The sequence below is a fragment of the Acomys russatus genome, chromosome 19, assembly GCF_903995435.1.
Source record: "Acomys russatus chromosome 19, mAcoRus1.1, whole genome shotgun sequence".
NCBI classification, from domain to species: Eukaryota; Metazoa; Chordata; class Mammalia; order Rodentia; family Muridae; genus Acomys; species Acomys russatus.
This window is the reverse complement of record NC_067155.1, coordinates 16,355,590-16,382,743: the sequence shown is the minus strand read 5'-3', so window position 1 is coordinate 16,382,743 and position 27,154 is coordinate 16,355,590. Positions and strand designations below refer to the sequence as shown.

Below are 27,154 nucleotides of genomic sequence, written 5' to 3'. Positions count from 1 at the left end.
ATAATAATAATAATAATGGAACAGTGATGGTCTGATCGAGAAGAAAGCTGGGTGCTGGGTGGCCTTCTGGTCACACCCTCTCTAAGGCAAATACCTAGAGGCACCAAAGTAGATGTGCATCAGAGCCCAGAATACTGGCCCCAGCTCTGTAAAGGCTGGGTAGAGAATCCTTCCCCTCCCCCCCTCCCCCCCACCTCCACATCCTCACCCCCGCCAAGGCTGAGGGAGCAAACAGTGCAAGTGCAGACAGACAACAGCGAGATGCCAAGAACGAACGCTGGGCGCCTTGTCAGCTGGGCTACCACGCGCAAGGAACTGCACCGCACTTTGACCTGCATGGTTCTCGCACCAGCCCGCTACATTAGCAGGAGCTGCCCTCATGCCCATCTCGCAGCTAGACACACTGAGGCACACAGGGAGACAGCCATGTGCCCCCCACTGACTGTAGTCTCATGGTTGGGCTAAAGCTGGAATTCTCACTCCAGTCTGTGGGCCACCTCTGGATTCCTGCTCCTGTGTTCAAGTGGGCTTTGGTGGGTGCAAGAGGAGAGTCTCCTCAAATGAGGGCGCCACCCCCCCCCCCAGGCCCAATCTGCCCTTTCTGCAGTGACCTTCTGTTTGTAAGACTTCTTCAGCCAGGTTCCTGGCCCAGCTCATCTGAGGGTATCTGTGGGCAGGCAGCCTGCCACTGCGTGTCTCTACCTGTCCCAACTTCTGTGTCAATGCAGAGAGGGAGGGAGAGAGAGGGAGAGAGAGAGAGAGAGAGAGAGAGAGAGAGAGAGAGAGAGAGAGAGAGAGAGAGAGAGAGAGAATGAATATGTGTATGTCCTTGTTCAAGCTGCGGGTGACTGTGAGGGGAGTTAAGGGAGGCCTGGGAGGCTGATCTGAGGGTGGAGGCCCAGAAAGGGGCGGGGGGGGGGGCAGAGGGGGGATTACGCCTTGGGCTGAGAGGAGTGGAAACTACAGGAATGTTTACCAGACCCTGAGAGACTCCAGGGGGACAGCGCCCATCCTCCTAACTCACCAGCCCAGGATCGGCCTCAGAAACCATCAACCACCAAGGGCTCCCGCCTGCCCCCACCCCCCACCCCAGCCTCTCTCCAAGGCGCCCAGGCCCCTTTAAGACGAGGCTGATCCAGTACTCTTCTCTCCAAGTTAACCCCTCCAAGTCCCAGTGGCCCCTGGGCTGGGGCCCTTGTGGGCGGAGGCAGAGGGGGAGCTAGGGGCGGGGAAAGAAGTCTTGGAGTTCGAGATTGAGACAGGGTAGCCGGGAAGGCGGCTAGCTGCGGAGGAGTTGGGCCAGCCGAGGGGCTCCCGCTGTGCCAGGCGGGCAGTGCCAAATCCCAGGAGCCCAGACGTGGGGGGAGGGCCGGGGACCAACCCGGCCCTGCCCCCTTCCCGAGCCGAGGTGCCCATCAACTTCGGAAGAAAGTTTGGCATCGATTGCCCTGGTGGTGTCTTGAGGATGGGCAGGGTCCCGCTGGCCTGGTGCTTGGCGCTCTGCTGCTGTTGGCGGTATGCCGCTCCTAAGGGTGAGTGATGGGGACTCCACTGAGGGAGAGACAACCGCTGAGGGGGACCCCAGGGCACGGGGGGGGGGGAGGGAGTGAGGAGGTGGGAACTGGCTGGCAGGTGTTGGGGTGCTGGGTTGGTGTAGGGAGTTTCCTTGGGACGACAGAGTGCAGGCTTTGGGGGGACAGAAAAAGCCTCATAGAGGCAGGGGTTGGGGCGCGGCGGGGGGGGGGGGTGGTTAGGGGAAAGCAACTCGCAGAGGAATAGAACAAGAAACGGAAACTAGGAGGGCCCGAGACAGAAGATGGACTGGGCAGAAAGACACACAGAAGAGCCTGAGGGAGGGCTGATGAATCTGGGTCTTGAGAAGAGAAAGAACGAGGAGGGAGGGGGGTCCAGATGACAAGAAGGGATCTCCCCCCCCCCCCAGTAAGCACAGAGGGAGACTGGAAAAGGAGGGTTTGGGAGTCCTGGGCCCCCCTGTCACTGCTGTCCCCCTCTGCTTGGTTCTTGCCTTGCTAGAGTGTTCTCCTCTCTCTGTCCCCCTCTGCTTGGTTCTTGCCTTGCTAGAGTGTTCTCCTCTCTCTCTCTCTCTCTCTCTCTCTCTCTCTCTCTCTGTCTCTCTCTCTCTCCCTCCCACTCTCTCTCCCTCCCTCCCCTCCCCTCCCCTCTCCTCCTTCCCTTCCTTTTCCTTCTCTGCTCCGTTTTCTTTCCCTCTATCTCCCATCCCAGACTGTCCAGTCCCTAGAGACTAGAATGGCAGGGACCGGCCCTGCCAGGCAGTCCAGGGCGTGGGAGGCTGCCAGATCCCAGGCCTTCTTCCTAACAGACTGAACATGGGATGGAAGCCGGACCTCGGTCCCCTGGGAAGACTCCCATCCTCCCCCCCCCCCCCACACCATGCCTCCACCCTCACCCCCTCCTGAGATCACTCTACAACTATGTGGGGGTCCTGGCAGCGGTGGGCAGACAGGGAAGGTAGAACCGAGGAGCAGGGAACTGTGGGCTTCCTAAACACGCTCCTTACCCTCTGCCCTGACAGACACACAGACCGAGGTGGATAGCCCGTTCGTGGGGAACCCAGGGAACATCACCGGTGCCAGAGGACTCACAGGGACCCTGCGTTGTGAGCTCCAGGTTCAGGGGGAGCCCCCTGAGGTGATGTGGCTTCAAGACGGACAAATCCTAGACCTGGCTGATAACACCCAGACCCAGGTGCCTCTGGGCGAAGACTGGCAAGATGAGTGGAAAGTTATCAGTCAGCTCAGGTGTGGCACCTGTTGCTGACCAGTGAGCTCCATACCCACAGCCCTTCCCCCACGCAAAGCCACTGGGCAGCCTCGGCTCCACGTGGCTTTGGAACCTCCACCTGACTGCTTACTGGGCATGGAGCTTGTGAACCGACCTCTGGGTTTCATTTTCCTCTTCCGTAAAATAAATGAGTTAAAGACAGCACCCCCTTCAGCCTTCTATGACTTTCCTGCCCAGACCCCTTCTTTCAGTTCTGCTGCCCCTCCTGGTGCCCAGCCCTCACCCCAGCCTCTCTGCCCCCTCCTCTTTCCTTCTAGAATCTCAGCCCTGCAACTCACAGATGCAGGAAAGTACCAGTGTGTGGTGCACCTGGCAGGACGAACCTTCGTGTCTCAGCCTGGCTTTGTAAAGCTGGAAGGTGAGTTCTGAGGTCGGAGCTTCGGCAGGGATGACGCGACTGATGGAGAGCTTGGTTTTCCCTTGGGATGTAAAGCCTAGAAATGAAGGGAATCTTAGAAGTTGGGGAGGCCTGAGGGAACATATGTTATGGGGGGGCAGGTCCAAGGAAGATTCTGTGTCACAGAAGGGGAGAGATTTGGGGAGCTTTTGGAGGTTCTGAGGAGATGAGATTTGCTTGGAGTGGGACCTTCTAGGAGTCAGAGACACATGACTTAATTCTCCCACCACTCCAAGTGCCTTATTTCTTCATTAGGAAAATGATAACACGGAAAGGCAAGCATGGTGGTGCGTACGTATAAATCTCCACACTCGGGAGGCTGAGGCGGGAAGATCTGCAGTTTGAGGCCAGTCTGGGGTACACAGCAAGACCCTGTCTCAAAAAAGAGAAGAGCTGGGCATGGCAGCACACGCATTTAATCCCAGCATTGAGTAGACAGAGAATGTTCGAGGCCAGCCTGGTGTACATAGTGAGTTCCAGGACAGCCAGGGCTATGTAGAGAGACTCTATCTCGAAAAAACAAAAACAAAAACAAACGGGGGTTGAGGGGAAAAGAAGAGCAAGAAAAAAGGGCAAAATTCCTACATGTTTTGGAAAACAGCCAACGTGGTCAGGCATAGGCTGAACCATGTTTTGGGAGCATGGTCCTAGGCATAAACGCACAACAGATCTGACATCTAAAGGTGACTCCGGTGTCCTGAGGGACCAGATATAAGGGTTGAGTCAAAAACCTTGCAGAAGCATTCCGGGAGGCAGAGGCAGGCAGATCGCTGTGAGTTCGAGGCCAGCCTGGTCTACAAAGTGAGTCTAGGACAGCCAAGGCTGCACAGAGAAACCTTGTCTCGAAAAACCGAAAGAAGAAAAAAAACCACCTTGCAGAATGGATCTAGTGTTTAGCACCTCCAACATCCTAATGATAATCTGGGGGCCCTGAGAGGTTCAGAGGGAACCCAGCTTCTACCACCCGTACTGCCCAGGTCTCCCATACTTCCTGGAGGAGCCTGAAGACAAAGCTGTGCCTGCCAACACCCCCTTCAACCTGAGCTGCCAGGCACAGGGACCCCCGGAACCTGTAAACCTACTCTGGCTTCAAGATGCTGTTCCCCTGGTCCCAGTCCCAGGACACAGCTCTCAGCACAGTCTGCAAGTCCCAGGTGAGCGACAGCATGGACCAAGGCTGGGGCGGGGCGGGGGGGGGGGGGCGGGCAGCCAGGGTTCTTTATTCCCTGTGTCTGTCCGTTTGTCTCCATCTTCTGTCTGTGATTTTTTTTCATCCCTTTCTGTTCTCCATCACTTTTTCACTGCGTGTGTGTGTGTGTGTGTGTGTGTGTGTGTGTGTGTGTGTCTGTTCATGCCAGACTCCCTCTGTTCAATAGCATTCTTTGTCCCAAGTTCCCTCTAAAGCTGGTCAGTGGCCCAAGTGAGTAGACCTGGTGCCCCTCTGTCAGCCCTTGGCCCAAGCAGGGCACCACAGCTAACCAATACCCTCCTCCATCCACCACTTCCTCCTCCTCCTCCTCCGACCTTCCCACCTCTTACCCTGAAGTGTCCCCTGGGCCTCAGCCAAGGGGAGGAGGTCTCTGATCAGCTGAGGCTTCCTGGGAAAACAGAGCTCAGAGGAGGAAGAAAGAGGAGAGAGAAAGAGAAAGAGAGAGACAGACAATTAGAGAAAGCAAGAGTGAAGACTCTTCTTGCTGAGGCAGAAGGATGGTCACCAGTTTGAGGTCTGCTTAGATGACATAGTGACTTCAAGGCCAGCTTGGGTTACAGTGTGAGACCCTGTCAACAAAGAAAAGCAAAGGGGCTGAGGGCCGAGCTGCTGCTGGTCGAGTGCCTGCCGAGCATGCATGGAGCCCCAGGACCATTCTGAGGACCACACAAACCACGCTTGCAATCACAGCACGAGGGTGGCGGGATCAGGACTACTGGAAGTTCAAGGTCATCCTCAACAATCAAGTTCAAAGCTAGCCCTAGCTACAGAGAGAGTTAGAGGCTAGCCTGGGCTGTAAAAGACCTTGTCTCAAGGAGGCGGGGAAAAAGTGAGAGTGGGCATGAAGGAAAACTAAAAGAGGAGCCGGGTGGTGGTGGCGCACGCCTTTAATCCCAGCACTCGGGAGGCAGAGGCAGGTGGATATCGCTGTGAGTTCGAGGCCAGCCTGGTCTACAAAGTGAGACCAGGACAGCCAAGGCTACACAGAGAAACTCTGTCTCGAAAAAAGAAAAAAAGAAAGAAAGAAAGAAGAGAAAAAGAGGACAGGCCACTGAAGTGATCTGAGTGATGAGACCCCTATTTCAGAATGACCGTCCCTTTCTGCGCTATGCAGATTGAGCGATTTGCTTAGGGTTCCGTGGTAGTCAAGAGACAGGGCTGGGGGACCTTGACTGTCCCTCGTCAAGGAAGAGATGGAGGCACCCACACAGCCAAACCCTAAAGAGTTACAGCTTCCAAAAACAGTACCTGCTGCCTCTGAGGGTGAGTGGGGGATGGGGGTGGGGTGGGGTGAGCTTGGTGATGAAGGGATTTTCAGTGTGGCGGAAGGGCTAACATTCTCCGCATTCTGGGAGGCCTGAGTGTGCAAGGGAGTGTGATGAGTGTGATGGCCCCCAGAGGGGTGACTCAGGCCTGTGGCTTGAGTGGTCTGGTAGGGACAGGAGTGGGGTCTGAGTCAGCCTGGCTGGACCAGAAGTGGGGGGAGGGGGGAGAAACGGGGCACTCAGGTGTGAGAGGGTCTCCTGGGTCTGTCAGTGCGTTATGAGAGGAGCAGAGGCACCTGCCAAGAGGTGTCATCTACACACGTAGCCTTGTCCTCCTGCATCAGCGGACCCGTCAGCCGTAGGAGAGAATGTCTAAGTGGGGGCCAGCCTCTGTGGCGCTCACGGCTGCTGATGCTGAGGGAAACCAGAGCTACTGACTCTGTGGGGCTGGCTCAAACACCTCTGCATGTTAAGGTAACAGCAGCGGCTCACAGGAGCACCCTGTTGGAGAGGTTCTGTTCCCTTGCAGTCAAGACGTCACACGGGCATGGCCATGGCCGTTTGTGCCTGTCATCCCAGCACTCAAGGAGAGTCACAAGTTTGAGGCCAGCCTGGGCTACACATGATGCCACTGGCTGTCTCCAAAGGGAGAGGGACAATGCCTGTGTGACCAAGTTGCTGTGTTTCTTAATGATTGTTAAAGGAAAAGTTTGAGCGAAGGCAGTGGTGGCGCACGCCTTTAATCCCAGCACTCAGGAGGCAGAGGCGGGCGGATCGCTGTGAGTTCGAGGCCGGCCTGGTCTACAAAGTGAGTCCAGGACAGCCAGGGCTACACAGAGAAACCCTGTCTCAAAAAACCAAAAACCAAAAGGGAAACCTATGGCTGTCAGCATGAATTTCACTGTCTTGGTACCACAGAGAGAGACAGAGGCAGGCAGATTCCCAGCAGAATATGAAGAAGCTTCTGCTTGCTCTGGGGTCTGTTACGGACTCCCACTGATTCTTGGGTGACTGAACCTTGGGTACTCACCTGTTACCCACGTGTCTGTGCCAACCCACACGTATGTGGCAGTGTCCCCACTGGTCTCTACAGAGGCCTTTCGTGGCTGCACAATAGCTGTGTTTTCCTATCCGTCTGCCTGTTTTGGCGCAGATACAGGCTTGGCTCTCTCTCTCTCTCTCTCCCTCTCTCTCTCTCTCTGTGTTTGTGTGAGTGTGTGCATGTGTGTGTGTGTTTGTGTATGTGTGCGCGTTCACTATGTAGAGGTTTGTAGAGGTTTGTGTGTGTCACTATTGACATCCATGTATACTGTGTGGCCAGGTGTTTGCACTGATGTGTACCTATGTGTTCATCCCCACACTGACTCGTGTGTGTGTGTGTGTGTGTGTGTGTGTGTGTTTGTGTGTGTGTGTGTGTCTGGGGTTATGCCTCATTGTCAGCCTCCATGTGTTTACCAGTAAGTCCCAGGGCATTTATGTCACCGTGTTTGGGACAGCATCCGCCCTGTGAATAGTGTATAGCCTAGCCAGTACTTCGTTTCTGTGTTTATATTTGTGCTAATAACGGTCCCTGTGTATTTAAGAGTGATTCACTGTCGGGGGAGGGGAGCGTGCTTTGTGAAGGAATTTTGTCCGTTTGTGCGTGTGTGTGTGTGTGTGTGTGTGTGTGTGTGCCTCTCTGTCCCTCTCTATCTGAGACAGGGCGTGTCCTCTTCTCCCTCCATCTCTCTTACTCCCTCAGAAAAGCCAAGGGTGTGGGTGAGCTGATGGGGTGGGGGCGGGGCAGTACATCTGGAAAGCACATCTGGAGGCCACAGGCTCTTGTGGAGTAGTGGAGCGCAGAAGGAGAAAGGGGTTTACAGACCCCTTGCTTCATCTCAGTCTCATTCGAGATGTAGCCTCTGGGGCACGAGAATGGGAAATCCCGGGCTATGCCCACCACGACAGACCGGAAATGGAAGGTGGGGGGCGCCCCGGTGACTCAGGCGGGGGCAGGAATGCTGCGGTCGGAACAGAACCCAGCTCCAGAACCAACCCCCCCAACCTTGCCCTGGGGCTGCTCCGGCTGGCCCGTGGCGCCAGCTCCCGCGTGGTGGCCCCCACGTGCCAGGTGGCTGGACGTGACCCAGCGCTCGCCCCCCCCCCCCGCCCTCCCAGGGCCACACATCCCTTCTCGGGCTGTGCCGCGGAGGCTGCGGCGCAGGCACCTGACCTTGGCTGGGAACCGCAGCCAGTTTGGGCAGCTGAGGCTAGAGCGCTTCCCTACCCACCCCCTTCCGGCCTTCGAGACGGAGTTTCCCCGGCTCCACTCCCTCTGCTGACTGAGAAAAGGAAACTTTGTGTCGGCCTGGCCCCTGCCGAGCGAGGCCGCCCTCCAGCATACCAGGTGGAGGGAACGCGGCGCTAGCACAAACGCAGATGCCACAGTCACACAAGTACACGATGTCCCCAGACTTACACGAGTCATGAAACACAGATGGGTGAACGCACGCACATCCACACTCACTACGGTCAGAATTGCACACCCAACTCTTAAGACCTTCATACATACTTCACACTCACACATGAGTGTGTTGGGAACCCTGCACATGTGTGTGGGTATTGCGTATCTGTGTATTTGCGTGCTCGTGTCTGGGGTGTTTGTGTTTGTACACACTTTTGTGTGTGTGCATGGTGGTGACACAGATATCCACACGGAAGGGGTGGGTCCACAAACAAGAGACTCAGACAAACCCCTTGACCCACAAACCTCTCCCAGACACACCAAGACATTTATTCAAAAACACATTAACTTGGCGTGCTTGCCTGTTACATAATCAGGCTGCCCTTTCTTTCTTACCCACCCAAACACCGATGCACACACATGTGTCCATTTGCTGGAAAGAAAGGCTTGGTTTTGCCGGCCTGTCATCCCAGCTGCTCCAGTGGCTGAGGCAGAGAAGATAGTATGTTCCCAGTCCTTCTGGGCCGCGGGGTCTGTTCAAGGCCAGCCTGGGCAATTTAGTGAGAGCCTATCCAGAGAAGGAGCTAAAAGGAAGGCTGGAGATACAGGTTAGCAGCCTAGAATCCAAGAGGGAGGAGCTGGGGGTGTGGCTCACCTGTAGAGTGTTGAGCTAGCATCAGTGGGGCCCTGGGCTTCATCAGAAAGAGTCAGTAGGGCTGGAGAGACAGCTGAGCAGACAGGAGTACCTGCTCCACTTGTGGACCTGAGTTTAGTTCCCAGCACTTAACATCCGCCAACCCATAACCTCCCACACCTCCAGCTCCTGGGAACCCCATGCCATCTTCTGCCCTCTGAGGCCACCTGAACACATGTGGTAGACACACACACACACACATACAGTAATAATATATATATATATATATATATATATATATATATATATATATATATATATATATATATTTTTTTTTTTTTTTTTTTTTTTTAAATCAAGCACAGCCAGGCAGTGGTGGCACACGCCTTTCATCCCAGCACTCAGGAGGCAGAGGCAGCTGGATCTCTGAGTTCAAGGCCAGCCTGGTCTACAAAGTGAGTTCCAGGACAGCCAAGGCTACACAGAGAGACCCTGTCTCGGGGGCTGGGGGGGGGGGACCATTCACTCATTCTACAGACATTTGTCCAATACCTACTATGTGCCAGGCCATGCTGCCACCATGGGATTAAACTGGCAAGCCCTGCTCCCCTACAGTGGACATTCTCCTGCGGGAGAGCCCTGAGGAACGTGACTCTTGGGCAACATGTGAAAGCATGCTGGCAGTGAGGAGAAAAAGCAGAGCCAGTTTCCAATTCTACAGAGATTAGTCAGGGACAGAGTCACTTAGGTGTGTCATCTGAGAAGCCAGCATGAAGGAAGGAGGGAGAATTCACATAGACGTCTGTGGGAAGACGGAGTGTTTTGTGTGTGTGTGTGTGTGTGAGAGAGAGAGAGAGAGAGAGAGAGAGAGAGAGAGAGAGAGAGAGCGCAGACGGCCATGGTGTCAGTAGCAGACTGAGCCAAGAGAGCAGTTGCAGGAGACAGATTTATCAACGGGCAAACTTCCGCCATTAAGCATGTGTTTATTGGGTAGCTCTGTAAATCTGTCGTATGATGGCCCCAGCCCCCTTTCTGCTCCCTTTCCCTGTAGTAACGGGCATCGAACCCAGGGCCCTCTCCACACTATAGGAATGTGCTCTACCACTGAGCTACATCCACAGCCTTGCTTTTTCAATATTTACTTACTGGACACGTGTGTGTGTGTGTGTGTGTGTGCCTGACTGTACATATGTGGGCCGTATATATATGCATGTTGTGCTAGCTGAGATCAGAGAGGGGACTGGATCCCCTGAACTCATAGGCAGAAAGTGCTCTTAACTGCTGAGCCACCTCCCCCCCCGCCCCCCCACCAGCATCCTTTTCGTTAGATTTGCCAGCCTGGGCCAAATGGCAAAGGGCCGAGGTGCCTATTTAAGGTATGGAAGCGGGCCTGGCCAACAGGTTCTCTCTATGGCTTTCAGTAGCTGCCTGGTCCTCCTGCCTGGCTTACCCCGACCCCAGCCCAAGCTTCTCCAGCAGCGGGGGGCCTGGGCTGCTCTTCCCTGTTTAATCCAACCATTTTTGGTCATTCTCACTTTTTGTGTTTGGGCCTCTCTGCTGCTGCGCCTTGTTTCCCCTCCCTCCTCTTCCCCTCCCTCCTCTCTGCCCTCCCCTCCCTTCCCTCTCTCCACATGGCACAGCTCAGTCTGGTCCTGTCCTCTCTGGACTCTCCCGAATGTCCTTGCCTCTGGCTACGCTCTCCCTTAATGTCTGTAATAGACTTTCTCCTCCACCACACCCAGGAATATTCCTGTTTCCTTTGCTTTTCCTTTTTTTTTTTTTTTTTTTTTTCCTTTTACTCATTCACTTTCTACTGTCTAAAATTGAGACAATCTTGAACTTATTCTGCCGGGCAGGCTTGAACTTGCGATCCTCCTGCCTCAGCCTGCCCGTTATCTGGGATGCCAGGTGTGGGCTGTCTAGCTCTGTAGAGGTGAACACTTCATGTGTCTGAACAAGTCTGAGTATGTATGTCTGTGTGTATATGTGTGTGAGCGTGCGTGTTTCTGGATGCGCGCGCACGCACGTGTGTGTGTGTGTGTGTGTGTGTGTGTGTGTGTGTGTGTGTATCAAGGTGTGGGATCTCAGACCAGTCTGGGAGTCCCCCCTCCTCTCATGTGACACCAGACTACTTTCTCATATCCTTCCTTCCCCAGGCCTGAACAAGACATCTTCTTTCTCGTGTGAAGCCCACAATGCCAAGGGCGTCACCACCTCCCGCACAGCCACTATCACAGGTGACACAGCAAGAGGATTCGGGGATCTTGGTGGAAGGGGTGCGGGAGTGCTGGACCAGAGGTCAGAGTAAAAGGCAGAGGGAAAGGGGGTGGGTGGACAACACCTCTAATCCCAGCACTCAGGAGGCAGAGGCAGGTGGATCTCTGTGAGTTCGAGGCCAGCCTGGTCTACAAAGCGAGTCTAGGACAGCCAAGGCTGTTACACAGAGAAACCCTGTCTGGAAAAGCAAAATGAAGAAAGAAAGAAAGGAAAGAGAGAGAGAAGGGAAGATGGAAAGCTCTGGGTAGAAGTTTCTAAGATTCAGCTTTACCTCATCTGTTCACAGTGCTCCCCCAGAGGCCTCACAATCTCCACGTGGTTTCGAGACAGCCCACGGAGCTAGAGGTAGCTTGGACCCCTGGCCTGAGTGGCATCTACCCACTTACCCACTGCAACCTGCAGGTGAGACGCCCTGACATTGATCACTTCAGGCTCAGTTCTCCTTCCACCGACACCCTCAAGCCCACATCTTCCCTGTGAAAACCCAGCCCTCCCACACTACTGATTGTTGAGAGAGCAACAGAATCTCCAGTTGATCCAAGCATCCTGGATTGTAATCCCTACTTCACCTATTGCCTGTGTGAACTTGAGCAACTCTTTTTTTTTTTTTTTTCCTCTGAGACAGGGTCTCTCTGTGTTAGCCTGGGCTGTCCTGGACTTGCTTTGGAGACCAGGCTGGCCTCGAACTCACAGCGATCCACCTGCCCCTGCCTCCCAAGCGCTGGGATTAAAGGTGTGTGCTGAGCTAATTTGAGCAACTCTTATAACTATTCTGGGCCTTGATTCTCCCATCTAAAAGATGAGTCTAGTGCTAAATATTACAAGATAAGAATGAAATTTCAGCAAATGGAGGCAGTGGCCAACGTAAAACCGTGTCTGGAGATCCGTTATGGACTATTAGCTGACTTTATTGTTTTTAACATTAGTGATATTAACTTTAGTGGGATTGGGAACTCTGAGCCAGCAGGACTTGTCGCTGTTCCTATCACAGCATTATGCTTACTGTCTTCGCCCTGACCACTCTGGGCTGTCACAGTCTACAGTAGGTCTGTCCCCTTTGGTGTTTGGGCTCTCTGAGGACAGTTCCATTAGTCACAAGGTCACCTCGGTGTTGCCTAGCATAGATCAGACAGACGGGGCTGTTTGATGGAATTTGTAATAGCATGGTTACAGGTACAGGCCTGTAATGCCAGCATTTGGGAGCAAGAGCATGGAGAGGTCCAAGCTACCCTGGACAACATAGCAAGACGGTCTCAAAATAAAAGACTTTAAAAGCTTAAAGTATAGCTTAGTGGTAGAGCCCCTGCCTAGAATCCCCCAGTGAGGGGCTGGGGGCGTGGCTCAGTGGTAGAGCCCCTGCCTAGAATCCCCCAGTGAGGAGCTGAGGGTGTGGCTCAGTGGTAGAGCCCCTGCCTAGAATCACCAAGTGAGGGGCTGGGGGCGTGGCTCAGTGGTAGAGCCCCTGCCTAGAATCCCCCAGTGAGGGGCTGGAGGTGTGGTTCAGTGATAGAGCCCCTGCCTAGGATCCTCCCAGTGAGGGGCTGGGGGCGTGGCTCAGTGGTAGAGCCCCTGCCTAGAATCCCCAAGTGAGGGGCTGGGGGTGTGGCTCAGTGGTAGAGCCCCTGCCTAGAATCCCCAAGTGAGGGGCTGGGGGTGTGGCTCAGTGGTAGAGCCCCTGCCTAGAATCCCCCAGTGAGGGCCTGGGGGTGTGGTTCAGTGGTAGAGCCCCTGCCTAGAATCCCCCAGTGAGGGGCTGGGGTGCGTGGCTTGAAGGAGAACACCTGTCTAGAATTAACCAGGATGTGGAATTGAGAGATCCTAAAAGGAAAGTTGCCTCTCCACCCCCTGTTGCCCCCACCCCCCCCCCCCAAACCCCAAGCTAGAAGTCCAAAACTGAGGTTGAATCCTGGAGATCCGCCAGCTTGAAAAAAAATCTCCAATGTCAGGTCAGGCAGGCCACAGTTGCACTCCTACCCACATCCATGCAGTGTGCAGAGGAAAGCAGAAGTGTGTGTTCTTCCCTGTCCAGGTCTCACTTCCTGCTGCCCACAGCCTCCGGCTGGACAGTTCCTGAGGGAGGGTCATGGCCGTCCCAGGGAAAAGAGAAGTGGGAATGCGTTTGAGCCCGCTGTCTGCACCCTTCTCCGCTTTGTCCTGGCAGAGCTTCCTCTTCCTGTCTGTTACTGTAGGTCAGAGAGCAGACTCGTCCCCTCCTGCCTCCTCCTTGGATCTTGTAAGGCCACTGTCACCCTCTCTGGGAACTGTGTGACTCTGGAAAAGCTACTGAACCTCTGGGCCTCAGGCTCCCTGGCTGTAAAATTGGAATGAGAGAAAGAACGAAACCTAGCACTGGAAAAGAGGGATTTGTGCATTTATCTGGATTCAGACTTAGCGAGGGACTCAGCACATAGTAGGCACTTGAAAAATACTGACTCCAGCCGGGCGGTGGTGGCGCACGCCTGTAATCCCAGCACTCGGGAGGCAGAGGCAGGTGGACCGCCGTGAGTTTGAGGCCAGCCTGGTCTACAAAGTGAGCCCAGGACAGTCGGCTACACAGAGAGACCCTGTCTTGAAAAACCAAAAAAAGAAAAAAAGAAAGAAAAGGAAAAAAAAAGAAAAAGAAAACAAACAAAAAAAAAAAACAAAAAAAGAAAAATACTGACTCCTAGGGCTAAGGGATAGTTTAGTGGTAAAATATTTCCTTGACAGCTGGGTATGGTGGCACACGCCTTTAATCCTAGCACTCGGCAGGCAGAGGCAGGCGGATCTCTGTGAGTTCGAGGCCAGCCCAGTCTACAAAATGGAGGCCAGGACAGCCAAGGCTACACAGAGAAACCTTGTCTCGAAAAAAAAAATTATTTGGTTGACATGGATGAGACCTTTGGGTTCACCCCTAGTTGTGCCAGAAAGTGGGGTTGAGGATTTACATGGTACACAGCGCTTACCATGCAGATGTGAGGACCGGGGCTTCATGCCCAGAACGCACACAATAGAGCTGAGCCAATAGTGGAACACATCTGTAATCCCAGTGCTGGGAAGATGGAGACGGGGAAATCCGTGGAACTCACTGGCTGGCTAGCCTAGCTGGCTCCGTGAAGTCCTGAGTCCTGTTGAGAGACCCTGTCTCAAAAAAACCAAGATGGCGGCCCGGCAAGACGGCTCAGCAGGTAAAGGTGCTTGCTGCTGAGCCTGGATTCAACTCCCAGGGCCCAAATAGCAGAAAGAGAAAACTGACTCACACACGCGGTCCTATAACACACATACACACACACACACACACACACACACACACACAAACACACACACACATACTCACAAAAAATAACTATAATAATAATAATAATAATAATAATAATAATAATAAACAGACAGTGCGGGCACTCTCAGCCCTGGGGAGGCAGAGGCAGGTGTCTCTCTTGAATCTGAGGCTACATTGGTCTATGTAGCAAGTCAAGGTCAGCCAGGGATACATTGTAACAACCTGTCTCGGAAAGAGAGAAGTCAGGGAGGCGACAAATTGATACTATTTTGTACTATTTTGTGTAAACAAACTAATCCACGTGCTATTAAATTTTGACATGTGACAAGTCATTGTCATTCAACAGGGGGAAAGATCTGGAGATTGGCTTTTTTTTTTCCCCCCCTCAAGACAAGATCTCACTATGTAGCTCAGACTAGTGGGCCACCTGGTGATAATCCTGCCTCACTGACAGCTGGGATTATAGGTGTGTGTCACCACGCCAGCTGCAAGTCTGTATTTAATCTTTTTTATTCTTTCGTTGGTTTGGTCCATCATGCCCGGCACCATTTAAAGGGATCCAGTTGTGTGTGCGAGGCAAGTGCTTAACCCCTGAGCCACTCGTCAGCTTGTACGGCTTGAAACAACCTTTCAAGGCATCTCTAGTCCTCTAAATGAGGAAACTGAGGCTCAAAAAGAGGGGGAAAAGTGTCTTGACAGAGGTGACTTTTGCAAGGGGGCGAGACACAGTGTGGGCATATGGTTTCTTTGCAAATCTTGTGTGCCCCTTGTGGTCCTCCTGTGGTACTACAACACACAGGGTTGCTCCCACACTCAGAGACACACGCACACTCAGACACACACACACTCAGAGACCTACACATCCCCACAAAGTCGTATAGTCACACTAGGACCACAATTAAGAGTGGTGTGTGATAAGCCGGGTGTGGTGGCGCACACCTGTAATCCCAGCACTCGGGAGGCAGAGGCAGGCAGATTGCTGTAAGTTCAAGGCCAGCCTGGTCTACAAAAGCAGTCCAGGACAGCCAGGGCTACAGGGAGAAACCTTGTCTAAAAAAAAAAAAAAAAAAAAAAAAAAAAAAAGTGGTGTGTAACTGCGCTCTGGTCCTCATGTCTTTCCCCATCCTCAGGCTGTGCTGTCAGACAACAGGGTGGGCCTCTGGCTGGGAGAGCCAGATCCTCCGGAAGAGCCCATCACGTTGCAAGTATCTGTGCCCCCCCACCAGCTTCGGCTGGAAAAGCTCCTTCCTCATACCCCATACCACATCCGGGTATCCTGCACCAGCAGCCAGGGCCCTTCGCCCTGGACCCACTGGCTTCCGGTGGAGACCACAGAGGGAGGTAAGATGGTCTTGGGAGGAAGATAGCTTTGGGCTTTGCTTTCATTGGTGCCACCCTGAACCTCTCCTCTCACCCCCTTTACCCCACATGGCGTTAGGCTCCTTGTCCAGCCTGTGACCCCTGAGCTCTGCCCACTGGCCTCTCTCCAGATCTCTTCCCTCTACCCTCACCCCCCATGCTTCCGCTCACGGAAGGCCTGCACGAATTGCGCACGCGTGTGCTCTTTGCAACCTGCCCCCAACTTCCTGGGAACAGGGGACCGGGTCAGGAAGAGGCGGTGGTACCAGCTTCCCTCTTCCATGTCCTCCAGTGCCCTTGGGCCCCCCCGAGAACGTTAGCGCCATGCGGAATGGGAGCCAGGCCCTCGTGCGTTGGCAGGAGCCAAGGGTGCCCCTGCAGGGCATCCTGTTAGGGTACCGGCTGGCTTATCGAGGCCAGGACACCCCCGAGGTGGGTGATGCTGGCTGGGTGAGGGGGGAACGGTTGTGGGACGGGAGATGCAGGAGAGAAGTAGACAAAGTAGACCCAGGCAGTTGTGGAAGGCGGGTACTGTACCTGTGGCACCATGCCTATGGAGGCGAATTCCAGGGATCCTAAGTGCGCTTGTGTAGGAGGGGCTGAGGATTGCCTGTGTTGGAGCAGTGTAAAAGCACCTCCTTGGGCTCGGGTAGTGTAACTTTCACAGCCTCTTAGGGAGAGGGTGCTTCCCTGATTTAGACAAATGTTTTAGCTGGGCCCCCAAGGTGGAGAAAGGGGATGGGAGTGAAAAAAAAAAAAAAAGATGAGAATTCAATTATTAAAACAAATTCCGAGCTGTGCGTGGCGCCTGGGTGCCAAGCGCTGCTCTGAGTGGTTGAGGCAGAGCCCCTCCCTGCATTATGCAGCTGACGTCCCAGGGTGCATGGGGCTAGACATGTGGAGACAAATGTGGCGACTGAGGGGCTGGGATGAACCAAAGGAGTTGAGTCTTAGGAGTTCTGGACCTAGCCATCTGTCCTGATGTCACCTCTGGACTTCCTAGGTACTTATGGATATAGGGCTAAAGCGAGAGGTGACCCTGGAACTGCGGGGGGACAGGCCCGTGGCTAACCTGACTGTGTCTGTGGCTGCCTACACCTCTGCTGGGGATGGGCCATGGAGCTTTCCTGTGCCCCTGGAGCCTTGGCGCCCAGGTAACTCTAAAGCCATACCGAGCCCCCTTCCAAGTACCGTCAGGATTGCCTCTTCCTGGCACCCTTGACTTGCTCCCCGACACCTCCGAGTGCTCCCCCAGCTTAGATGCTGTTCCTATCTGAGGCTGACACAGAACCTCCCTCCTCCACACCCGCTTCCTGTGCCCCCCCTCCCATCCCCACTTGTGACATGTCAGTCTCACCTTCTCTGAGCACATCTCCCCTGTCTGTCCTTTCTCCTCACAGGGCAAGGACAGCCACTCCATCATCTGGGTAAGGGCTTTTGCGCCCCTTCCTGTCCCACCCCTTCCTGTCCCGCCCCACCATCCTGCTGCCCCGTGATCACACATGTCGTTTTTACACACCCCCTTCGTGCTTTCCAAGGACATTGCTCTAACCCTTCACTTGTTGCGTTTGTGTGGTCCTTGGGGGAGATGCCGAGAACGGGCCAGTAAATGGGATGAGTGAGTGGATGGGTTCACAGACACACAGATGTGCAGGGAATACATTAAAACACACTGGATGGACGGACGGATGGATGGACGGACAGATGGATGGATGGATGGAAAGATTAACGGATGGGTGCATGAACGGATGAGTATACGGAGACCGTGTTAACAGACGCATGCATGTGTGGGGGAAAAAAGACTCAAGGACTGATAGCCAGGCATGGTGGCATGTGCGTTTGATCACAACACTTAGGAGACGGAGGCGGGCAGATCTCTGTAAGTTCAAGGCCAGCCTGGTTATGTAGTGAGTTCCAGGACAGCCACATAGTGAGAGCCTTTCTCAAAAAAAATAAAATAAAATAAAAATGAAAAAAAGAAAGAAAGAAAAGATATGTATAAATGGATGAATATATGGGTGGGCATATGGAGAATGAATTGTTTTATATATAGAGATGAACATATATGTAAACCAGCCAATGGAAGGATGGAAGGATGGATGGATGGATGAGAAGTGTACTGATGAACAGATACCCACCTAGCACTGTTATAGCCGCTACTTTCAGACCTCAACTTTCTTTAAAATCTTTTCACATATCTTCTCATAGTTATAGCTTACTCACCTGCCTCTCGTGCCCCGTGATGCCCATCTTTCCTCACACATGCCCATTGCACACTCAACTTCTCATTTTCTGACACAAGCACTCACTATATGGCCGCTGGCTGGCCTGGGAATCTCTATGGTAGACCAGGATGGCCTGAAACTCACGGAGATATGCCAGACTCTGCCTCCAGAACACTGGGCTTAAAGGCATGCACTGTTACGCCCAGCTCTATCTAATTTCTGTATGTGTGCCTTATAGCCAGCACACATGACACAATCGCAACCACTGAAAAACGTTCAGTCCACAACTGCCTGGTGGCTTATCTCTGCTTTTCTAGGAATTTTACACTCCTTAGCTGAAATGCCATTACCCTTAATAGACCTTTCTCTATGCCTCTCTGTCGGTGTCCTCACTCTGTCTTCCTCTTCCTCCTCTTCCTCTTCCTCCTCTCCTCCTACACACACACACACACACACACACACACACACACTCCTACCTCTTGGTACTCTTTTTATTTATTTATTTATTTTTATTTATTTATGTATTTATTTATTTATTTTGGTTTTTCGAGACAGGGTTTCTCTGTGTAGCCTTGGCTGTCCTGGACTCTCTTTGTAGACCAGGCTGGCCTCGAACTCACAGCGATCCGCCCGCCTCTGCCTCCCGAGTGCTGGGATTAAAGGCGTGCGCCACCACACCCGGCTTGGTGCTCTTTTTATTTTTAAGATTTATTTAGTTTCTGTCCATGAGTACACTGTGTTCATGCGCACCAGAAAAGAGCATCAGATCCCATTACAGATGGTTACGAGCCACCAATGTGGTTGCTGGGAATTGAACTCAGGACCTCTAGGAAGAGCAGCCAGTGTGTGCTCTTAACCCCTGAGCCATCTCCCCAGCTCCCACTCTTGCTACTCTCAGCACATGACCATGCTCCAGTTCCCTCCATGCTCTACACCTGTCTTTGTCCCTCCTCCCCTCCAGCATCCTCTTCCTCTCACATACCTCGCATGCTCACCGCACACGCATCTCATGTTGAGTCGCATTCCCAGAGATCACTGCCCACAGCCTGCCGTGGTGGCGCACACCTGCCGCCCCAGCACTTGGGAAAGCTATGGAGGCAGACGAATTAGGAGGTCACACCCTCCTGAGTGACCACAAACCTTGACTTTACGAAGGAGGGAAAAAAAAAAGCGGCTGGGATTAGGAAAGGGCTCTCCCAGCATGCACGAGGAGGCCCTGAGTCCCATCTCCAGTGCTGCATAAAGCAGTCATCAGGATCTATGCCTGTCATCCCAGCACTCAGGAGGTGGGATCAGGAGGATCAGAAGTTCAAGGTCAGCTTTGGCTGCGTACCAATTCTGAGGCTAGCCTGGTCTTCATTTGAGCCTTCCTAAAGCAAAACAAAGTGAAAACTGGACATTCCCCATGGCTTGGGCCCCCAAACTCCTCCAACAGCCAGCCCATTCTTTGCACATGCACTTCCTCTACGCGCGGGTGTTTCTCCCTCATTTCCCGTCTCATTCTTTGTTCCCCATATGCGTGTGCCCACTTGCGCGTGCTCCGTACACCGGCCTGCACGGCATGAATTCTCCCTCTCGCTCACCTATCTTTGCACACCCAGGCCGCTTCCTCGTACAATTGTCTGGCCGCTCTCACCCCTGGACTGTTTGAGACTTCCTCCCATGTTCATCTGCCCCTCCTTGCACACTCACCCACCACATACACATCTCGCCTCCCTTTTCCGTCCATCTCACACTCCTGCCTCCATCCCATGTCACTCCCTCTTGGGCCCCAGGGAGCTGGATCCAGGGACCTTAGCCATGATCTGTCCCCCATACCCCCTGACAGTGAGTGAACCCCCATCTCCTGCCTTCTCGTGGCCCTGGTGGTATGTACTGCTGGGAGCAGTTGTGGCCGCTGCCTGTGTCCTCATCCTGGCCCTGTTCCTTGTCCATCGGAGGAAAAAGGAGACCCGCTACGGGTGAGTTACAACTCCATACGGGGAGGTTCTGTGAACCTGCATGGAGAGGCTGGAGTCATGGGAGACCAACAAGGAGTGTGTGTGTGTGTGTGTGTGTGTGTGTGTGTGTGTGTGTGTGTGTGTGGTTATGGGTGTATGTGCGCACATGTGTGTGTGGTTATGGGTATGTGTGTGTCTGCATATGTGTGTGTGGGTTATGGGTGTGTGTGTGTGTGTGTGTGTGTGTGGTTATGGGTGTATGTGTGTCTGCATGTGTGCGTGGGGGCGTTATGGATGTGTGTGGTTATGGGTGTGTGTGTGTCTGCATGTGTGTGTGGGGGTTATAGGTGTGTGTGTGGTTATGAGTGTGTGTGTGTGCGTGTGTGTATATGTGTGTGTGGTTATGGGTATATGTGTGTCTGCACGTGTGTGTGGGGGTTATGGGTGTGTGTGTGTATGTGTGTGTGTGGTTATGGGGGTGTGTGTGTGCTGCATGTGGGGGGGGTTATGGGTGTGTGTGTGTGGTTATGGGTGTGTGTGTCTATGTGTGTGTGTGCACGTGTGTGTCTACATGTGTGTGTGTGGTTATGGGTGTGTGTGTGTGCGCCTGCTTGTGTGTGTCTGCGTGTGTGTGTGTGTTTGTGTGTGTGTAGTTATGGGGGCGTGGTCCAAATGAGGATGAGGAGACCTGAGGAGAAGCTGGCAGGTAGAGGGTGGTGATCCAAGATGTGTTTAGCAAGCACTAGAGGGACAAGCAACAGCAACACAGGTGGGAGTGCAGTGCTGCCTGCTCTTGGCCGCACTAGAAGGACAGGTTGCCGAGCGGTTCTTGCCCATCCCTCACCCGCTCCCTTCTCCCCCTAGGGAGGTGTTCGAGCCAACAGTGGAAAGAGGTGAACTGGTAGTCAGGTACCGCGTCCGAAAGTCCTACAGTCGGCGGACCACCGAAGCCACCTGTGAGTGATCTCTGTGTAGGGAAGTGGGTGCCCACAGGCTTGTAGGGGGTGCATCTGCAAACGCAGGGCGCAAGCTTCTGAAAGTCTATAGATCACAGGGTGTTAAAACCTCCGGCCCTAGGGAGGGTGAAGCTTGGACCACACACGGCTTGATAACAGTAGAAGACAGGGTGTCATGCATTCTCTCTGCTGTGACAACAAAGAACAGCTTCAAGGGCCAGGCGTGATGGCGCACGCCTTTAATCCCAGCACTCGGGAGGCAGAGGCAGGCTGTGAGTTCGAGGCCAGCCTGGTCTACAAAGTGAGACCAGGACAGCCAAGGCTACGCAGAGAAACCCTGTCTCAAAAAACAAAACAAAACAAAAAACAAACGAAAGAAAAAAGAAACAGCTTTAAGGAAAAGGATTAATTGGGTGCAGAGTTTGAGAGTGACCAGTGCATCCCGTTGAAGAGAGGCCCCGGGCAGCTGGAGCATTAGGTGGCTGGTCAATTTCAGTTTGCAGGGAGGTGAATGCTTGTGCTCGGCTCCATTTCTCCTCTCCACTCAGTCCAGAACCCCGGCCTGTGGAATTGGGCAGCCCGAATCTAAGGTGGGTCTTGCCACCTCGGTTCCTACTTCGGAAACTCCGTGCCGTGCCCAGAGGCTTGTCGCCTATGTAATGCTAGATACTGTCATGTTGACACTAGCCATGGCAAATACTGAATCTCAGGCACGTCTTAGGACACACCAAGATGTCGGGATATTGTGTAATGGTGAAGATGATGGACGATAGATGCTGATGAGAGATGAAGGTGGCGATGTCACAGCCGCCGCCACAACCCACGAGCTCTGTTCTAAGCATCCTGTACACATCACTCCATTTGGTCCCCACACCCTCCCTCCACAGAGGAGGGCTCTGTAGCAGACGGCCGCTAAGCCACGTCCTTTAATGCCACACAGCTGGCAAGACGGCTAAGTGAGATTTAAGTCCAGCCAGTTTTCCCCTGAGCTCTTTTTTGTTTGGTTTCCTTTGGCTTTGTGTATTTATGATACAAGGGCTCAGGCTACTCTTGACCTTCCCATGTAGCCGAGGTCCCCTTAAAGTCCTGATCGCACCCCTCAGCCAGCTTCCTCTGAAGCATTTTCTCTCCCCTCCTGTCTGTCTTTCTCTCTGTCTCTCTTTCTTCCCTTCCTCTCCCTCTTTCCTGAGGTTGGAACTCAGGGCCTTGCATATGCTGGGCAAGTGGGGTACCGCAAGGTCGTATTGTCAACCCTTGGTTTCTTTTCTTTTCTTTTTTTTTTTTTAATATTTTATTTAATTTATGTATGCTGGTGTGAGGGAGTCAGATCTTGGAGTCAAAGACAGTTGTGAGCTGCCATGCGGGTGCTGTGAATTGAACCCGAGTCCTTCGGAAGAGCAAGCAGTGCTCTTAACCACTGAGCCATCTCTCCAGCCCCCAACCCTTGGTGTCTTAAGGCACGGTCTCACTGTGTAGCGCAGGCTAGCCTTGAACTCTCTACCCTCCTGCCTCAGATCCCTATGTTCTGGGATTGCGTGAGCGTGCCACCCTACACAACCTGAAGTCAACACTCCTGACTGCCACACTCAGACGCGGCCTCCTGGAATTATAAAATGTTAGAAACAATGAACAGAATTGTATATAGATCCAGTCTTGGCCTGAAAAAAAAAATTATATGCTCAGCATGACTGTCTCTCATAGTTTTGAAACTCCAAAGTGTCCTAGAATTGTAGACCCATAAGACTGTAGAGTCATGGAAGGTTCCCGCTGAGGTCGCCCTCAGAAGCCACCACCCATGAAAGCACCTCAGTTTTCCAGATGAGGAAACTGACATCCAGAGGTCAAAGGGACAGAGCTAAGTCTAGATCTAGCACATAGAACGCAGACTGCCAGGGCCCCAGGGGAGGCTGGGGAGGGCTGGGAAAGACATTCATTTAAGAAGAGAAGGGAGAAGAAGAGGAGGAGGAGCAAGAGGAGGTAGAGGAGGAGGAGGAGGAGGAGGAGGAGGAGGAAATAGCAGCAGAGTGGCCGGGGACTTGATGGTGTAATACAAAGCCACAGCTCTTGCAGTGTGATCCTGGTCCCAAGACGTTCCTGAGACCTGGGCTGGACATCCATGAGGTCAAAATGATTTTCACAGTGCTACTTGCTCTTTTGCACCCTCGCTCTTCATAAACTCTTCCCCGGCTTCCCGATCTGCGATGGTGTTCATCAGCAATCTGCAGCCGAAGGAACAGATGCTTGTGTGCTGTTGTGTTTTTAAAAACTATTTTTTTTCAGGACCTAGAGAAATGGCTCAGTGGTTAAGAGCGTTTGCTGCTGTTTTAGAAAACGCGCGTTCTAGTCCCAGCACCCACATGGTGGCTCACAAAAATCAAATAATCCCTGTGCCAGGGTATCTGGTGCCCTCTTCTGGCTTCTATGGGTACTGCATGCACATGGTGCACAGCTGCACATGCAGGCAAAATACCCCTGCGTACATACATACATACTACATACAAAACAATTTTTTAAATAAAATAAACTGTTATCTTAAACTGGACAGGGTGGTATACCATGGGAAGCCAAAACAGGAAGACTGAGAGTTTTTTTGTTTGGTTTGTTTGCTTGTTTGTTTGTTTGTTTGTTTTTGAGACAGGGTTTCTCTGTGTAGCCTTGGCTGTCCTGGACTCACAGAGATATGCCTGCCTCTGCTTCCTGAGTGCTAAGGATACATAGTTTTTGTATCCTTAAGTAGCCCAGGCTAGCTTCAAGATTGTAACAGTCTGCCTAGTTTTCCTCCCTGAGGTGGGGGGGGGGGGGGATTAGAGAAATGTGGTGCAGTGCTTGACCTTACTTATTTTGCAATTACATAATTATAATATTTATGGGATATGGTTTCTGAACTGCAGGGTGATAATTAGATACTTGCATGTAGTAGTGTGCGGTTATCAAGTCTATGTGATGAGCTAATTAGGCTTTCCCATCTCCTTTAAGCCCGTGTCGTTTCTTTGTGCTGGTAAACTTCAAGCTCTGAAGAGCTGTGTTTAGGAACTGGTACGGAGGGCACTAGCCAATTAAGGGTGCCCTCTGGAGCAAAACAGTGGCCAGGTTTTTTATCTTGTAAAATCTTGGTGCCGATTTGGAGACGACAGGTGCTGGGGTAGGTTGAGTGCTGAGGACAGTAGCTAATTTTGAACCACTGTGTAAGGTGGGAGGTTTGTGGACCCGCCAGCAGTGTAAATAAGACACCGAGACTTTTACACAGTTTAAGCTTTAGGCCTTTAGCTGGGCAGATGACCAGATACCATCTAGACATGACCCGGCTATTCTACCTACACCCCAGCATGTGCCTAATTCTTTTATGTCTCAGACCTTTCCCCATTCTTCTGTCTCCTCTTGTGCCAGCCTCCAAAAAACTCCCACCATTGTGTTCTTCCTCCAGCATCCCTTTACACACACACGCACACACACACACACACACACACACACACAAACAAACACACCTCCCCGCCCCCTTTCTCTCTCTCTCTCTTCGGAAGTTCTGCTCTCCACTTCCTGTCCCAGATATTTGGCCATCAGATCTTTTTTTTTTTTTCTTTTTTTCTTTTTTTTTAACAACCAATCCGTGACCTTCAAGTATCTGAGCAGGTGTGGAAGGGCAAATATTTACAAATATACAGCCGGTGATGGGCCATACAAATGACAGTATCAGTAACCCCACCAGCCCTTAGATCTCCGCCAGTAGAGAATTAACAATTGAGAATACACGGATGCTTCCTCACGTCACACGACACGGAAAAAAAAAAGGTTACCTCAGCAAATGGGGAAGAAGTTCAGTGATTCAACAATGGGTAGGTCCTCTCGGCACACAGTGCCTGAGCGTCAACCCTGCCATACGGCCCTGTCCACCTCTTTTCAGTGAACAGCCTGGGCATCAGCGAAGAGCTGAAGGAGAAACTACGAGACGTCATGGTAGATCGGCACAAGGTGGCCTTGGGCAAGACCCTTGGAGAAGGTGAGTACCTCCAGAACGAACACACACAGCGCGCGCGTGCGCGCGCACACACACACACACACACACACACACACACACACCATCCACTGAGATTCCTCTCTTGCCCCAGTTCTCAGCCACCTGCAGGAAATACCTTCTTCCCCAGGGGGCTCCCCCTGAGGTCAATGCCTTTCTTCTTCCTGCCACAGGAGAGTTTGGTGCTGTGATGGAGGGCCAGCTCAACCAGGATGATTCCATCCTCAAGGTCGCTGTGAAGACGATGAAAAGTGAGTAGCGGGCACGTGCGTGCCCGTAAGCAGCCCCCGGTCCCTAACGCAGGCCTCTTCCCTACACCAGTGTTCCCAGCCTATGTCAGACAGTTGAATAGAAGGGTTTGAATTTAGGGGCATGGCTAGCACACTGGATGAAGGCTGGAGCGACACAAGAACTACTGAGGCATCAAAGCAACCACATTAGCAGCGACAGGAAGTCACTCCCACCTCTAGGCTGAAGGGCAGAGGGAGGAAGCTGGTGCCAGAGCCCATTGGCCAGTGAGAAGTTGAGAACACAGAGTCAAGGGCTTCCCCTGGGGGAGCTAGAGACCTGATGGACACAGCAGCCCTGAGGCACTCTTGGAAGGAGAAGGCGGGTGAGATATCCGGGCTTCTCCCTCTCCGCTCTCTTCCACCTGCCACCCTCCCACCACTGGTTTGTCGGCCACTGACAAACTCCAGCAGGAAGGGAAACTTGGAAATGAAGTTTTCAGGGAGGACGGGACAGAAGGATGCACAGTTTGGTCACTTCGTTTATCAGCTGTGACTCTACCTCCCCAAGCCTTCCTTGGAAACTTCATTCATGATGTCGCTATTTTTTTAAGATTTATTTATTTATTTATTTATTTATTTATTGCATATGAGTGCTTTATCTGCAGAAGAGGGCATCAGATCACATTATAGATGGTTTTGAGCCACCATGTGGTTGCTGGGAATTGAACTCAGGACCTCTGGAAGAGCAGGCGGCGCTCTTAACCACTGAGCCATCTCTCCAGCCCCTTGATGTCACTATTTCTTAGGGCTGTTATGAAGCCAAGCGCTAAATGCCAGAGGTGGCATATAATACAATACTGTTGATGTAGGCGGCTATATCATCAGAGAGGGAACCAGCCAGCCCAGACTCAAATAGTGCAAGAAATCAAAGGGAAGTGCTTTCTGTACAGGAAGAAAAGTCTAGAAGGGTCAGGCTAGGGATGGAGGTGGGAAAGGAATGATCTTTTGTGAATTTAAAGTTTAGGGGCTTGAGCTAAGGCATCGTCGGCTCATTTACTAATTCATTACTAAGCATCTCTTGTGTACTAGATTAAGCTGGTGTGTGTGTCTGTGTGTGTGTGTCTGTGTGTGTGTGTAGGGGGAGTGTGTAAGGGGTTGGTACTGAAGACTCCAGAGCCTTGCACATGCCAGACAAATACCTCACCTCCAAGCTACTTTCCACTGCTTGCTGTCCTTTCTTTTCCTTTCTTTCTTTCTTTCTTTTCTTTCTTTCTTTCTTTCTTTCTTTCTTTCTTTCTTTTTTTCTTCTTTCTTTCTTTTTTTTTTCTTCTTTTTTTTCTTATTTCTTTGACTGCTCCCAACTACAACCTTGCTTCCTCTGCTGCCTTGGCAACTGTACACTACCACGCCCTACCTTCTCATCTTTAAAATTGGCCGTTAAGGTGGCATAAGACTATAACCCCAACATTTGAGAGGCTGAGGCAGAAGGATCATGAATTCCAAGCCAGCCTGAGCTACAGACTGAGACCTTATTTTAAAAAAACAAAAACCAAAAAACCCAAGAGGCTGAGTGGGAGAATGCTTGGCTAGAATTCATCAGTGATGGGCAAGGATGTGGCTCAGTGGTAGAGCCCCTGCCTAGAATCCCCCAGGGAGGGGCTGGGGGCGTGGCTCAGTGGTAGAGCCCCTGCCTAGAATCCCCCAGTGAGGGGCTGGGGGTGTGGCTCAGTGGTAGAGTCCCTGCCTAGAATCCCCCAGTGAGGGGCTGGGGGTGTGCCTCAGTGGTAGAGCCCCTGCCTAGAATACCCAGTGAGGGCTGGGGGTTGGCTCAGTGGTAGAGCCCCTGCCTAGAAATCCCCCAGTGAGGGGCTGGGGGTGTGGCTCAGTGGTAGAGCCCCTGCCTAGAATCCCCCAGTGAGGGGCTGGGGTTGTGCCTCAGTGGTAGAGCCCCTGCCTAGAATCCCCCAGTGAGGGGCTAGGGGTGTGGCTCAGTGGTAGAGCCCCTGCCTAGAATCCCCCGGTGAGGGGCTAGGGGTGTGGCTCAGTGGTAGAGTCCCTGCCTAGAATCCCCCAGTGAGGGGCTGGGGGCGTGGCTGAGTGGTAGAGCCCCTGCCTAGAATCCCC

General features: G+C 52.7%; 1 protein-coding gene across 3 annotated transcripts in view; it reads left to right on the top strand.

Annotated features, from left to right (window-relative positions):
* The first annotated feature begins 1,158 nt into the window (after window positions 1–1,158).
* Window positions 1,159–27,154, top strand: part of Axl (AXL receptor tyrosine kinase) — a 34,048-nt gene continuing 8,052 nt past the window's right edge. The window contains exons 1-14 of one of the 3 annotated variants that reach the window (XM_051162636.1): window positions 1,161–1,532; window positions 2,555–2,780; window positions 3,081–3,181; window positions 4,198–4,374; window positions 10,929–11,009; window positions 11,336–11,451; window positions 15,439–15,649; window positions 15,960–16,099; window positions 16,671–16,821; window positions 17,068–17,094; window positions 19,721–19,853; window positions 20,697–20,788; window positions 24,690–24,785; window positions 24,974–25,051. In XM_051162636.1, coding sequence (XP_051018593.1) covers window positions 1,466–1,532; window positions 2,555–2,780; window positions 3,081–3,181; window positions 4,198–4,374; window positions 10,929–11,009; window positions 11,336–11,451; window positions 15,439–15,649; window positions 15,960–16,099; window positions 16,671–16,821; window positions 17,068–17,094; window positions 19,721–19,853; window positions 20,697–20,788; window positions 24,690–24,785; window positions 24,974–25,051 — 1,696 coding nt within the window. In that variant the 5' untranslated portion in view covers window positions 1,161–1,465. Of the gene's footprint in view, window positions 1,533–2,524; window positions 2,781–3,080; window positions 3,182–4,197; window positions 4,375–10,928; window positions 11,010–11,335; window positions 11,452–15,438; window positions 15,650–15,959; window positions 16,100–16,670; window positions 16,822–17,067; window positions 17,095–19,720; window positions 19,854–20,696; window positions 20,789–24,689; window positions 24,786–24,973; window positions 25,052–27,154 lie in introns of those variants that run through there. The other 2 variants (XM_051162637.1, XM_051162635.1) reach the window with 2 other exon arrangements.